This window comes from Cicer arietinum, chromosome 6, assembly GCF_000331145.2.
Source record: "Cicer arietinum cultivar CDC Frontier isolate Library 1 chromosome 6, Cicar.CDCFrontier_v2.0, whole genome shotgun sequence".
NCBI classification, from domain to species: domain Eukaryota; kingdom Viridiplantae; phylum Streptophyta; class Magnoliopsida; order Fabales; family Fabaceae; genus Cicer; species Cicer arietinum.
In genome coordinates, this window is record NC_021165.2 from 12,792,667 (window position 1) to 12,808,434 (window position 15,768).

The 15,768-nt window shown below is 30.8% G+C and overlaps 2 protein-coding genes across 2 annotated transcripts; both read right to left on the reverse strand.

Moving 5' to 3' along the window:
- Positions 1–2,662: 2,662 nt before the first annotated feature.
- On the reverse strand, positions 2,663–6,885 carry LOC101497873 (two-pore potassium channel 3). Its single transcript, XM_004504651.4, has 2 exons — positions 5,269–6,885; positions 2,663–3,244 (listed from the first exon to the last, which is right to left on the reverse strand). The coding sequence occupies exons 1-2, from the start codon at positions 6,405–6,407 to the stop codon at positions 3,097–3,099; spliced, it is 1,287 nt and encodes a 428-aa protein (XP_004504708.1). The 5' UTR covers positions 6,408–6,885; the 3' UTR covers positions 2,663–3,096.
- Positions 6,886–9,158: 2,273 nt separating this feature from the next.
- LOC101498427 (uncharacterized) lies at positions 9,159–13,646 on the reverse strand. The gene is made up of 7 exons (XM_004504654.4): positions 13,483–13,646; positions 13,064–13,129; positions 12,926–12,975; positions 12,707–12,771; positions 10,918–11,009; positions 9,550–9,621; positions 9,159–9,461 (listed from the first exon to the last, which is right to left on the reverse strand). The coding sequence occupies exons 1-7, from the start codon at positions 13,483–13,485 to the stop codon at positions 9,423–9,425; spliced, it is 387 nt and encodes a 128-aa protein (XP_004504711.1). The 5' UTR covers positions 13,486–13,646; the 3' UTR covers positions 9,159–9,422.
- Between the last annotated feature and the right edge of the window lie 2,122 nt (positions 13,647–15,768).

Here is a 15,768-nt window from a genome sequence, read left to right on the forward strand (position 1 = left end):
TTCCACTTTAACATTAATTATAATTTAAGACTGTATTCATCTCCTATTCTATGACATACCAACTCAGCTTATTAGTAAACAACAACATAGAGAAAGAAATGTCATCTTTTTATTTAATAAAAAATGCTAACTAGTGTTTTTTTAGAGTATTTGTTCACTTGTTAAACAATAAAAAATTTATCTAAAAAATTAATGTATTTGATTTTAATTTTTAGTTAGTATATTAATTTTTTAAATATAATTTTTATTTTTATTTTATTGTGAAGAGAATAATTTAGTAGTAGCACTAGTCAAAATTGTTAATTGTAAAATATTGTACAATAGTTAAGTTTAATTTGACATAGTCATATCTTGTCTCTTTTGTGCATCATATTTTGTTATCATATATATCTTTGTTTCTTCACATGTGTTATTTGAACACACAAGAATCAAGATCAGCCCCATGTATCAAAAGTATCATTTTGATGTCTAAAGTGAGAGAAAAATAATAATTTTTTTATTTATTTATAAAAATACAATTTTTATGTCAAAATTTATATCAAATAATCATTTTGCTCATCCTTTTATCTCCAAAAAAATTGTCAACTTTTATTCTGATTTATGTTATAGGGAAATGTTAGACCCATTTGACACATTGTAAAACATTATGTATCCTCTTTATTATTTAAGAATTGGTTTTACATTATTTCAATATATCTTCTTTTTAATTTCCTTTTTCTAAGGTATCTATTACTTATTTAAAAACAACCTTGAACTGAGTGTTCAAAAACTCTAGTACTAAACTTCCAGAACAGAGTGACAAATTATGTATGATCATGGCAATTGATCAGATTGGTTTGATTCTTCCAAAAGACCAAGACCCAAAAGAAGCTTTTGAAATTTACAATGGTTTACCAAGTCACATATATACTAGTAGTATAATAATACACAACTTTTCCATTCAATTCAACAATGAATTTGGTTGAATTCTTATAGACATAATTACCCGCTATCATTACTATTTTGTTTGTTTTTTCCAATATGGAAACATAAATAATCATTGTTGCTTACACAAAAACAAGCTAAACAAAAAGGTAAAAGTAAGCATAATGAAAGCAGCCTTTTGAGAACAAAATCAAAACCACACACACACACCTAATGAAACAGAATGAAGACCCTTTTCATACTATGAAAACTAAAAAAGCACAATCTATCACACCTAATTCCAACTAGCCTACTTTATACAAACAATCACATGTTTTTTTTTTTATCACTAAAAATTACGAAGAATTAATATAGACACGAATATTAGATAAAATAGTGATAGTGATATATACATCAGTGATAATGATAAAATAGTGATAGTGATAGTAAAAAATTGAAAAAATAAAAATAATTAAATATAATTATATATCAGTATTAAACATATTTATCGATGTTGGACATTAACACATATTAGATATTACTCCGGTGTGAAGTGTGAAGTGTGTGAATAACATAGATGAAGAATCTTTGACTTGTGTGTTTTATCTTACTCAACCTTTTTTCAATTGTGCCCAAAAAAACTTTGTCAAACAATATACATGGAGAATGCTGCCAAGGTGAGTTTACCTTACCATGAGCCTTATTGTTTAATGTGCTTTCAATTTTGTTTTTCTAAATGGTAAAATAGACTGCACAAGTCTTACATAATGTGTAGCTTTGACTGGCACTATCTATTTTTTGTCATTTTCTTTTTGTTTGGTGGCTTACTTGATGCTTCTTTCCATAAAAAATGCAACCATAACCTAATTATAGGTTGTGTAACTTTTATAAACTACTTCTAGTAGTTGTGAAAAAACAATCAAGTTGCTCAAAAGTATAGCTAGAAAAGTCAAAAGGTTATTAAATTTTGGAAGATTTATTAAAACTTGTCAAAGATGTCAGGCTTTTTCTGATAAATTTTTTAGCCCAACATGAAATGCACTCACTCACCCGCCAAGTGAATATTATTGATAAAAAAAGTACTTAATTATTATTCCCTGAGGCTAAGTGTCAGGGAGGAATATAAAATGAATCTACATCCTAAGTTTTTGTCATAGCTTATGTATTAGGCCTAAGAATATTTTTCCAGCAGCCCAATAATGCATGTTGCCGCGTGGTATACAATAGATCTATCACAATTTTTATATAATTATATACTCCCTACATCTCAATCTCATAAAAAATTAAATTTATCAAAAAAAAAAATTGATATATTTAATCTAAATTTTAGATCAATTCTTTTAATTAATTTTTGCATACATTAAAATAATACAATAAATAGCAAAAATAGAATAGTCATCTCGTCAAATTGTCTTTATTAACTATTGATATGTTTTATACTACTATAAATGTAAAGTAAAATTAATGTTATAGAAATAATGTACATAATAATAATTAAAAGGCCCAATTGAAAAGAAAATAATTAAAATTATATTAAAAATTAAAAATCACATTTGTTTATGAACTTTTTACTTTAATTTTTACAACAGTTTGATCAATTTATTTTCAATTTTTAGAATACTCTCCACAAATGAACATTGAGGACACTTCAAAACCCAAAAGGAAAAATCAAAGTTGCATATTACTTACTTTGTTAGACATGTTCACATTAAAAAACAATTGCAACTGGTAGTGTTATTATCCAGTATGAATGCAAGTATGATCAACTATATCTTTACTCAACTCAGAATAGGTCTGTACAAAAATGAGAACTACAACTTTGGCTATTTGAATCATCTTGGCAAAAACAATACCAACATGTTCCACATTGATTTGCACAATTAACCAAGAGATAGTCTAAAGAATCAACACATTCACTTTCAAAAAGACTATGTACAAAATAATTATTTAACCAACCAAAATTGTCTCCTCCATTACCATTAGCCATCTCATCAACCTAACAATACTCTAACTAATTTGCAAAATGACTGGCAAAAGAGCCTAGAAATTCACCAGCATACCGTGCCTCAACAAGTTGCTGATCGCGACACAAGGATGCAACTTGAGAATCTAGCACGACTTTCTTTATGTGACAAAACTGGATGTATATATATAATCCCTTTGCTCCTTTGATAGCTGCGCTGATCGACCTCATCAATTATGACTCTCCATGAGATCAGCGAGTGTTATTTTTCCACAGTTGCCAGTATCTAGTCGATCAAACTTCTCGCTGATCTGCATGATGTCCTTTTCTGAAACTTTTCCCATCTCCTTGAGCTTGTATATAACATATTCTGATTTACTGCATACCCAAAACTTAGTACATTCAGTAAAAGCACAAGATCCATGTGTTATCAAATTCAATCAAAATAAATCAACAAATCTTTCTAGTTCTAGGATAAGAATTAAAGAACATGATTCAAACCCCAGAACACCTTGAGTAATATGCAACAAGTGATTCACACATAAACATTTGTTTTTCCTCAAGTCATACACTGTGGCAACCATAAGAAAGAGTTAAAGTGATTGTTTGGTTCTGCGATCAATATTCAAATCTCCCGTTCCAATGTCAGTTCCACTGCAATTTTACAAGTTATATATTCTAGCTTCTTACTCAACGCATGGCCACTTTTACCCAACTGTCTGAACAAACAGTCACTAAGTCTCAATGCTTTTCTGTCACTCCCTACCCAAAACTTCTCTGCATCATACACAGCAGAGAAGCCCCTGGTCAAGGGCTCATCACAATCATACACAGCAAGGATTAAAACTTCTCTAAATCCACCAAGAGAAACATTTAGGAGCCTTAAACCGCAAGAAAATTTTCTATACCGATCATAATAAAGAAATGGACAGCCATGGATAATTCAATATGGCATGCCATATCAATAAAATAGGAGAAATTTCCATTGGTATAATTCACAATTGGACAATGATATGAACTACGGCTAGTTCAACACTAATCTGCAATAGCCAAGGTCAAATTACATCTAGAAGAGTTCAGGCCGGACTGAATTTGGAATAGATGGGATCAGATTTTATCCAAGATTGTTGTAAGCTTTCGAAAGAACCGAAAGTGAAAGCTAAGCTAAGGCTTTTGAGAGACAAGTGGAAGCCAAAAAAATCAGCTAACAAAGAGAGAACTTGTGAGATAAAATGTGGTTGAGATTTGGGCTCAACTAACAAGAAAAGAATAATGGAGATAATGACATTATTATGTTATTATAGTTCCAGATTGCAAGAAACTCGGGACGATACCACGCTGAAAACATGTTGTGGTTATAGAGTTTTAGACGAGGATGGAACGAAGAAAAGGAATGAAGACTTTGAATTTGTGATTATGATTTTTTATTTTGCTAGACTCCTAGTCCTAATTAAGGAAACAAATAATGAAATATAAACACGGAAACTAATCCTAAGAGAAAACTTCAAATATTCTAAAATACTCCCCCCCCATATTTTATGAGATTTTTTTTATATATTCTAACAGACAAATCATGTGTTGTCTCCTTTTCCAATGATCATATAGTTTAACAGATTGAAACTTCTAACATTAGACCTCCAAACGTGGTAATCCTACTAATCAAATACCAAAATATACAACCACTAACTAGTAACTGAATCTACTGCTTTTTTAAAGTAAAGTGAAAGGGGGAAGCTTCATCACCAACAAACCAAGAACTACACGCAATAATAACTTCTTGCTGCCAACCTTAAAACTGAGAAGTTGAATTAATCCTATCAACAAAACACTATGAACAAATTCACTTTCTATTTACCTCTCAAATTTAAACTTTAAACCACACCCTCAAGATACTATTTGCTCTCAAATGCAAATCTCTAATGACAGTTTTCATACAGGAACCTGTAGTGTATACCGCATTTGTAGTACTTTATCTCTAAGCTTAAACTTAAGACATCCAACATAATGAGAGGAAAGAACTCCGAAAAATTATAAAATGTGTGACAGTTGAAGTTTTTTCTTACTTCACGACAAGTTGCGCCCTAAGAACTTTGTATCATGCTGCACACCACATCTGTAATGTGCTCTATGGTAACAGCAGGGCTCATATGAGCAAAAGATTATAAATTCAGTCTCACTAAAAACAGATATTCAACCACAAACAATTACTCTGAATTGAATTAAATAACATACATTAAAAATAGAATATTCATTTATGCAGATACCAAATTCATACTTCAGAAAGTAGTATATTGAAAATCTATGTAGTAAATAAATTTCATGTCCTACTCTCATAAACAGAATCGTCTACTGATATCGAAAATAACTTAGCCTTTATGCAATAGAAAAATATTGATCCATACCTCACAAATCCATTATTGTCTATGTCAGCAGCAAGAAACTCAGCAACAGTCATATCCTGACCAAGAATCCACTTCGCCATCCTCCTATGCCGCTTATCCACTCTCGCCTCAGCCAAATAAAGGAATGCTCGGGCCACCGCAAGCGTCGAAACAAGCAACCAAATTGCAGCGAAGATACGACCGTGCAAGGTCTTAAAAGCATGATCGCCATATCCTACAGTTGTAACAGACATAACCGAAAGATAAAAAGAATCTACCCATCCAAGCCTTTCAACAAAATGCATAACCCCAACACCAACTCCAATACAAAGTACCACAACCCCTAATGCCAATGCCACCTTCATCCTAATCCTCATCCTCCCTTTCTTCACATCAACTATATATGACCTACCATCTTTCTCCCCTCTTCCTTTCACTACCCTCAACAAATGATTCTCTTGTAAATCAAGAACATAACTAACCATCCCACTAAGCAATATATCAATAAAACCAAAACCAACCAAAACAAACAATATAGAGAAAATTTTGGTTGCAGTACTATTTGGAGTAATATCACCATATCCTATTGTGCACATTGTGACTATACAAAAATACAATGCATCCACAATAGGATGAGTTTCAATTGCTGTAAAATCATGACGATTGAACCAATAAATAACAACACCTAAAGCCAAATAAAGAACAAGAAGAATAACAGCTTGATGAATAATAGATTGGCTACCAAATTGAGGTCTTTTCACAGATGATTGATGATTGAAATCGCTTATTACAGCCATAGCAGGTGCAGTTTTGGAGCGATGAAGATTTGTTTTTCTCCATCGGTAATTAGGATCAATGAGCCAAGAAGATAGTTGTTGTTGTTGAGAATGTTGCGATGCATCAAAATCATGTGGTACAGAAGAAGAAGAAGAGGAGGAAGAACATCTTGGTGAATTACGTGAAAGTGTTAAAGCATCAGCCAAAGGTGAAGGGTCAATAGGTGAAACACAAGAAGGACCAAAGATGAGACGATCTTTGAACTCAGAAGGGGTAACAGGAAGAACCATTTCGTCATTTTCTGGTAATGGAAAAAGATGAGATGGTAATGGCGAAAGCTTCTTTCTGGGGCTGAAATATGGGAGCAGTGGCTCCTTTTCCATGTGGGGTTGTTGAAAATCGATTCAATAGAAAGAAAGATTGTGTTTTTTAAGTATGAGACAGTTTTTTGTGATGTGGGTCGGTTTCAAAACAGAGAAAAATTTGTGCGTAGAATTCGAAATCAATAAACAGAGAAAGTTTAGAGCGTTTTAATTTATTTATATTGAATGAAAAAAAACGATGAAGGTGTTATGTGCAGAGGCGAGTAAAGTGGAAATGGAAATTATGATTATGATTGCAGTAAGGATGCGATTCTCCTCGTAGGTACAAATAAATGGGGACGGTGTTGTCGTTCGTTCATTTTATTGTGCTATGGTCACGCGCTTATGTGGCGAGTGGGATTTTCAAAGTTTAGAAGAAGAAGAAGAAGAACAATAACGTCGTGTGAGATTGTTATTATAAGTGGATAATATGAATTCTGGATTTCTCCAATGCTCAATCTCATTTTACTTCTCTGCTTTAGGGTTTTTCGACGTCTGGTCAAATCTAATTTAACGATCAAGTTTATGAACAATTCATAAGGTATTAATTAAATTATTGTCTCAAACGTAAAGATAATGAAAACAGTTAACTTTATATATTTTAAGAAATATTATTATTTATTATTTACAAATATGGACCACCTTAAAAAAAATTATCTATTTTGATTATAATAAGAGAAGATAAAGTATCTATTTTTTTTTTATCTATTTTAGTTTCATAATTACTAATCAGATTTTAACCCATGTCGTGGTTGGTGCTTCTGTTTTGCTTCATCCTGTTGAACCAATATATTTAATGCGACGTGCTTGGATTAATTAATTTTATTGATTTATTTTGATAGAAGAAGGAAATTACAAAAAGACTACACGTGGGGTGCTACACTTCATTTCATAAGAGCAAAGGTGACCGTTAAACTTGTAGGAATTTATTGAGTAAATCACAATAAGAAAGTTTGTAATAATATTAAATTTGTTTATATTGGCATTAAATAAGGGTTAAAGTATATCCTACTTACATTTATTTGGTGGCTTCATCTTACAATTACAACATGCGATTTATAGTAATTTGTAAAATTGCCGAAAATACTACACCAGTATGCTTTATTCATTTTTTTTAGAGAATATGCTTTATTGACTTTTATTGAGTTTAGATACTCGTTAAATCTATATATATTTTTATGGACATATTCACTTGTCAACGCATTTTTATTTATCAACGAAGACAAAGACTAATACCATCCATGTATCATGCTTCCACATCAATTAAATCAGACATTAGGATGCATGGCTTTGTTGTTTTTAGGGCTTGAGTGCAAAGTTCCTTTTCTTGCCAAATGATTACCAAATTTAAAATATTTTTTATGCTCCAAGTTAGATGTAAAAATTTTGTTCAAGGAAAAAATCATCAACCATAAGCAACAATCATCAGGAAATAGCACAAATTAAGCACATTTTACAAGTAGACATAATAATCACTCAACACATGATCTATAGGATGAAAACCACTCTCGTATATCTCATCTTACATAATAATTTATTTAATTTCAGGAAATATAGTTCAAATGATAGCTCCAAGAACATTTGATATATTAAGATTTAAATGTATATGAGTTTCACAATTAAACTCTTTAGAATCGAAAAAAAGTTTAAAAAAATTATTTAGTTAATTAATATACATAATATCATAAAAATATTTTATCATGCCAATCAATTATAATTACTAATTTTTTTATTATAATTACTTTAAAAGTGACAGATGATAAATTGTTTTCATTAGTTGATAATATATAAAAAGAAAAACGCCATTCATCGCGAAAAAGTTTGTCACGCTCGTATCAGAATTGAAGAATAATAACTGCAGCATGATCTCTTTTGAAAGTCAAGATCTTTGTTATTACTTCATGATAGCTTTATCCGTAACAAATAGCACAGCTCGTATAAAAAAGTCTAACACGCCTTCTATCAAAATTAAATCCTTACTAAAATAAATAAATAGATAAAAACAATAAACAACTCAAAACAAAACCAAATTTTAAGCCATATAACATCAAGTAATTAAACTATATAATGCAGAAATCACAGGCACATCAAAAGTAAACATCAAAGATAGATAATAAGAGAAAACAACCCATGTAAGCAGAACTTCATTATTTGTTCTTATTTGCTAAAGATTAGGGCATTGATACATTGAAAAGGGATGAAATAAATATATTAAATTAATGATGACAATGTTTTACTAATTATTAATAGAATTGTTATCTTTACTGCTTTGGTGCTTAGTAATATGGTAACACATGTTGGAAGGTTGTTCATCCCTCCACCATATTTGCTCACTCACTTCCAAATACACTATTGGAAACTAAGATCCCGGTAACATATTTTAATTAATTTTACACTACCAAAAGTTAAGATACAATAAAAAAGTCACACAAAAAATGAAGAAATAGATGTGACAAAATAGGATATCATTAATCCAAAGAGAGGGCTCTAAATGAGATTGACCCACATATAGATATAGAGTTAAGATGCAATTCAATTATGGAGATAACTATTCGTCAGATAGAATCAGTTTTGGGGAAAAAGTTATCATTATTATGATATAAGAGGGAAATAACTTCAGTACAAACTACACAGATGAGATTATGGACCCACTAGTATGACATGAGAAATGAGACCCACCCATTAGATTGGAAAGTGAGATACTGAGATATCAACAAATCTGTGATCAAGTTGTTTGACACTGAAGTTATAAAATTTATAAGTAAACATATCTCAACATAAAATATATCTTTTATCAAATGAAAAAACTACTAAATTACAATTTCATTTTAATGCATTTTACCATCCTCTCGAAACATCTTTCACTTTCAATCAATCGCACACATAAATCAAATATGTAATTTAATGTGTAGGCCAGGCAAGACGCCCAAAATGAAACATATTTCACAACCCACTTATAAATTACATTGTCCATAAAATACACCATAATAAAGCATGACGTCCGTAATCAAGAAACCAATTAAGAGACGGTGAGAGCTAATCATCATCCTCAAGAACACTTCGACGCCTCTGTATCTGAAAAAGTAAACAAAAAATGACAGTAAATAAATAAACTGGTAAATGAGAACCGAACTACTATGCAAGTAATATTTTTACAACTTACTGTGACTTTTGTCTGCCTTGCTGTTTGGCTGTTTATCTGCTCCAGCAGTGATATGAGTCTTTCTTCAGAAACCTAATAATTCCATTTAATGAATGAGGAATGGAAGATATCTTGATACAATAATGCTTTGTATGGGCTAATTCCTTATATATAATATCAATATATGAGCAATAACAACAAAAACAATTCCAACTAGTAATTTCTTAGTTTCAATTTTTGGAAGGAAAATTTAATTGCTTTTTTTATTTTATTATTCAAGGAAATAGGGGGGATGGGGATTTACAAAATGAAACCACCAATGAGAAATCAACTTAAAACCATCATCCCATTAGATTATATCCACACTAACATTATTGGAATTTGGAACAGACAAATAAACTGAAACTTCCCATGACCTAAAATTGGCTAATGTAAGTTGCTATCAAAAAACCAAACCAAACCTTTGCATGTAAACACTTTGTAGAAAATCTACCTAAACAACTCCTTCTCAACCAATCCTGAGACTGCCTAACTGATATCAACAGGGTGGTCATAATCACAACTCTATGTAGAATTGTTCGACTATTGGTGCTGATATAGCTAGAATAATCCAACCCCAGCAGGAAACGCATTCTGCTAGGAGCTTGCTGTGATCACGTTTAAGGGTAAGGTAGGACTGTAGGAGGATTCATTTGGTCTATCCTTTCCAAATAGATGTTTGAGACACTCAAAAACCAGAGGGTATCAGACAATCTAAATGTATACCCTGAAGCCATTACTGTTTCAGCACTCCTTGCAATCGAAAGGCTGTTTCCCGTCTCCGACACAAGGTGCTTCAAACCTGCTACTGATTCTGCCTCTACATTCCTTCTACAAAGCCTCTATTTAAGTGGGCATTTCAGTATTTCAAGCACCAACTTCAATTCGTATGAGTCAGTTTTATTTACTGTCAATATTTTACTAGGTTACAGGCAAAGACACAAGATTTATTAGATAGTTTTTGATATGTCAGTTGGCAGTCAAAAGGCGCTTCCCCGTCATAGACTACAAATTTAAAGTTCCCTTTACAATCCTAATTGTAGGATGGAGTTCTGAAAACCTTTCACCAAATATCACTATAAACTAAATTATAGGGTTTTACAAGTTACATGAAAGATGAGAACACTAAGCCTGTAATATCGAAAAACCACATTAGGCCATTCAAGGAGTTGTTACCAACAGTGTTTATAAATTGTGGATAGAGGACCTTTCTTGGACCAAAGATTGATCAAACAAATAGATGTTATAATTAGAACCTCACAGATAAAATGACAATAGATGCAATAAAATATTACCAACACTTGTGATAAGAATGAGAAAGGTTGCAGCACAAGACAAGATCCAATATACCTTTTCAGTTATCTGACCCATTTGAGCAGCTCTCAATATAACATCTTCGACACCTTTTGCTTTCTCTGGTTTCACCAAAGCAATTCGAGCAACTGCACATAGTGATATCAGAAATTTTAAAAGAATGAAAGAAAGCCAACACCGTGTAGCAATATTCTTTGTTCCTTCCCATTTTCATAGGAAAATTCAGGTACTTGGCAAACATGTTCTTTCAATGTTAAAATATATAATTTTGAAATGCAAATGTGATTTATGTTACTGAGTCTAAAAATAACTAAGACAAATTACATTCATGATTCATATCTTCCTACCCATACAAGTTCCAGCTAAAATAATTCCCAACTTTACTATATATTGAGTACATTCATAAGTCAACTTATAAACTCCTAAATCCATCTTGCTTTTTAAAAAAACCCAGATCTCAGATTAACAAGGCTGTAAAAAATCATACCAGCCCTCAACAAAATGCTACCATCCTACGAGGCTACGCTCCTTAATGCTACGAAGTGAAGCGAGCATAGAGACCAACTACAGGGTATCTATCCTGTGATCCAACCTGTTACTCAGAGGGTAACTATCTAGAACACAGGAGTGTGAACACAGGAAGAGAAAGAGAACAGATGGTAGAGGGAAAGAAAAATTGCAATACATATCAAACTACAAGTATCAAAGCCATCATCATCATAGTTTCATTTATCTATTGTTGGGTCAAAAATCATCAGGTGAGTTAGAGACTCTATTTGAACTTTTCCAAGACACTTTAGAATTCAGATGTACCTTAAGTAGAAACTTCGGTATTTATTTAGGCACAATGACTTCATAATAACACCAAAATATACTAATATTCTTTGATACAAATTCTGGGGGAAGACTTTAGTCACATAGCAAGATTATACATGTAAAACGGATACTTCCTAACGTCTTATATATTCTGAGATACAATCTAGGTAGTTAATCCCAGCGAGATCCCACTGCCCTGGTGCGGTGTAGTGCCTGACCGCGACGGCATGAAACAAGATCCTGGCGAGATCCCTCTGTTTCGTTGTTTCTACTTTCCCATAGGAAGAAGAATATGCTAATAAAGATGACGCTTTTTTTTTATTCCTATGCTAGAAGCCTAGAACATGCATTTGAGTTTTAATATTTAGTTATTTTATTACTCAGTGTTAAAGACTTCAATATGCATCATCTTTATTTCCTTGACTTTTGTTGGTATTTCAATATATGTTTTGACTAAGAGTAAGACTTGTGGATTTTATTGCTAATTATGAATGTTTCAGAGTTTGAGTCATTTGTTAATTTGCATTAAATATAGGTTAATAATGTATTATTCATGTAATTTGTCTAAAAATAGCAGTTATCCCGTCTATGCGACACACCGCTGTCTAGGATTAACTACCTAGCATACAATGTCTGTGTTCATGAACGTGAACAACTTCGATATATATAGTTTGGTTTGTCAAAATATCTTACAAAAGCCCGATGATACAAATACTATATATGGAAGTTTAAGAAAATACTAGCAACTAAGTACTATAAACTTTCTATACTAATTAAGACTGACTGAAGACATGATTGAAATTTTGAAATATTAACTACACAATTGTAAACGACCAAAGTTTTTCTTCTACCTTCTTCCATAAGAAATAGTACAGCAAAATATACAACTATGTTATTTTAAGACGATCATTAATCAGACTAAATTTTAAAAGGAAAAGTAAGAGTGCCATAATAGTTAAAAAGTCAAATAACATCTAAGAAGTGAAAATTATTTGTGCTATATACTTACGTCTTTCTCGTGCTTCAGCAGACAACAGCTGACTAAGCATCATTTGTCTTCTTTCATCTGCCTCCCTAAATTAATCATTTTACCATTCAAATAATAAACTGCCGTTGTTCCAGGAAAAAATTGACAAATGGATGAACAAGTTGCTGAGCCTAAACCTATGCAACAGAATTGAATAATCAGCATAACAATTGCACAAGAAATCTATATTCATAAACTAACCTTTTTGCATCCTCCTGAGCATTCTGCTGTTCAGGGTTCGGTTGATTTCCCTGCAATATCAACACAATCACAAGCAAAGTTTCAATCTCTAATGCGAAAGAAATTTGATAACAAACACATAGGACAATGATAGCTAACTGTGCCATGCCGAGCCATAAGCTCCTGCATCCGTCTCTGTCTGATTGCTTCCAGCTCAGGATCAGCCTGAAATTAGCAATTAAGATAAATAAACCATAAACAAGCCACAATTATAATACAAAAGGACCAAAAGAAAACACTACACTGTAAACACTATCCAACCAAATAATTAAATCAGTGCATAAAAAGCTTAAACGCAAGCACCAGAGAACCCTAAAACGCAAAATTTGCTATTTAAACGGGATGATTCTTCCGCCCAAAGCTTTCTTCTAAATTCAAAATCCAAAACAGTGGCGAAAGGAAGGTTTCGTTAAAAAATTCATCGATGATTCCCATTCGATAATTAAAAAGTGCGCACGTTGTGTGTTTGATTCGTAAAAACATTAAATAATAAAGAGGGAAATGGAATGAGAAGTTACCATTTGGTTAAGTTAGCAGAAGAGAGAAACCCTAGCTGGTCTGTGAATGGGGGGTTTTGGTTTTGCTGCGTGATCCTTACGTACCACCACCACCACAGATCGCGTTTGGAATAAGCACTTCTTTACGAACCAAAAAGTCTGATCTATTTCTATCGGGAAATTCTGATTCTGTTTCACCCCCTTTTTTTACTTATACACGCTCCTTTCTTTTTATTGTAGGGTAAATACCCAGACTAGAAAAACATGCGATCTATTTGATTTTGAAAAATAAAAATTGATTTTATTGTTATTAATATTTTAGAATTTTAAAACTGTTTGTCCAATTTACAAAAATTGAATACTAATTTAATTAATGTTTACAATTTAACAATAACTTATCTATTTACTCAAAATTAAAAACACAAATATACTTTCTAAATATTTTAAATATCAGTCAAATGTTTTAAAAATAATAATTCTCAAGGATATATTGATTTATATCTTGGTGAATTTTATCATATTTAAATTTTTTAAATATTAAATTAATAGTTTCTCAAATTATAAATAAGTGTTAAGTGTTTTTTCGAATATAGTTTTTAAAAATACAACTTAAGTTAAGTCCCGTGCAAGGCAAAGATTCATAGACTAGTATAAAATAATGTCTCTAATTGATATGTGTATTAACAAATATGTACTGATAAGCGACTATTTATAAATAATAAATAATTAGTTGAGCTTGTGTGTTGTACGCATAGAAAAACGACTATTTATACATAAATAATTTTTTTTATTATAATAGTAACATTATTACAAAATTTAATAAATATGTTCTGATAATGTAAAATAGTTTAATATTAATATTTAATGAAAATTATTTATTTTATCATATTTAATATTAATAATAATTAATCATTTATTTTTCACTAAATATTGATTTAAAATATTATATTTAATTATAATTAAATAATATACTTTTTTTATATTTTTAAACCAAATTTTTATAAATATACTGTCAAATTATAAGGATCACATTACAATTATAATTATATTTATATATAATCATAGAAAGTCAAACCAAATCTCTAAATATATGATATGTTCCGAGCAAAATATTAATAATATTTTGGCAACGATAAAATAGTTAAATCAATTACATATTTATAAATATCATAGTTTAAAAATGATAGTTAAATCATTTTTTATAGTTTCATATATAAATAAATGTTTGAAATCTTATTCAATACTAAATTATAAAAAAAGTCATACATTTTAATATCTATTAATTGCTTATGTTACAATTCAATTGATAGTTGCAAAGACATAAATATATAGGGGATATAAGTTTGTATTCATTGTCTCTCCATGTTGGGTCAGTATGGTTGGAGATAGATAGAAGAGAGCAAAGTGAATATTTTTAAGTTTGAGTTTGATTCAACTTTTAAGAAAGGTAGAAGGGATTAAAACAAACATATATCTATTATCTTTCTCTCATTTCAATTAAATCAAATATACTATTAAAAGTGTGCGAGTCTAATAATTAAACTATTTAAAAACAATAGTATTATAAATTAGGAGACATCTTATTCCATTTCTTCAAGATGGTGAGATGTGGCTTAAAAGGGCACAATTTCATGTATGTGTGAGAGTGTTTATCGCATAAAACGACGAGTTAAAACTATGACCATATTTGCGTATGTGAGGGACAACTCTAATGCAAAAAGTCTAACTTTTATATCATGTTTGGCCTATCATTATTTAATGATTTCCCAATTGAGGCAAACTTGTCTTTACTCACCAATTTTTTTTTCCAATTAAACTTAAGAAAATGTTCATCTGCCATAATTTTATCTATTTGCTTCCAATATATTATTGGAAGTTAGGATTCGGTAATGTATTTTACATTATGGAAGCTTAGATCTAATAAAAAAAGAGCAAACATGGAGAATTAGATGAATAGTCACCTTAATCGTATACCTATTTTGTACTACTAATTTGATTTGATTTGTTACTTACACCACTTCTTCAAACAAAGTTAACAATAGTTTATGTTAAAGATTACGAAGTTGATGGAGATTTTTGATAGTCGTCGCTCTCTCGCTCTTTTATAAGAAATAACCTTAGGTTTCTCCTTTTATTCATCCATTAGAGGGATGAATTTAGACTATTTTTTGGTCATAAGTTACTCATTCAAGTTACTTTATTCTTTCATTTTATTTAAATAAGTAGATTTTACATAGTTTTAGTTTGTCTTTCGTGTTTTATTTTTTATTTTTGTCATCTAGATGCGATGTTTAGTTTGTTTGCATC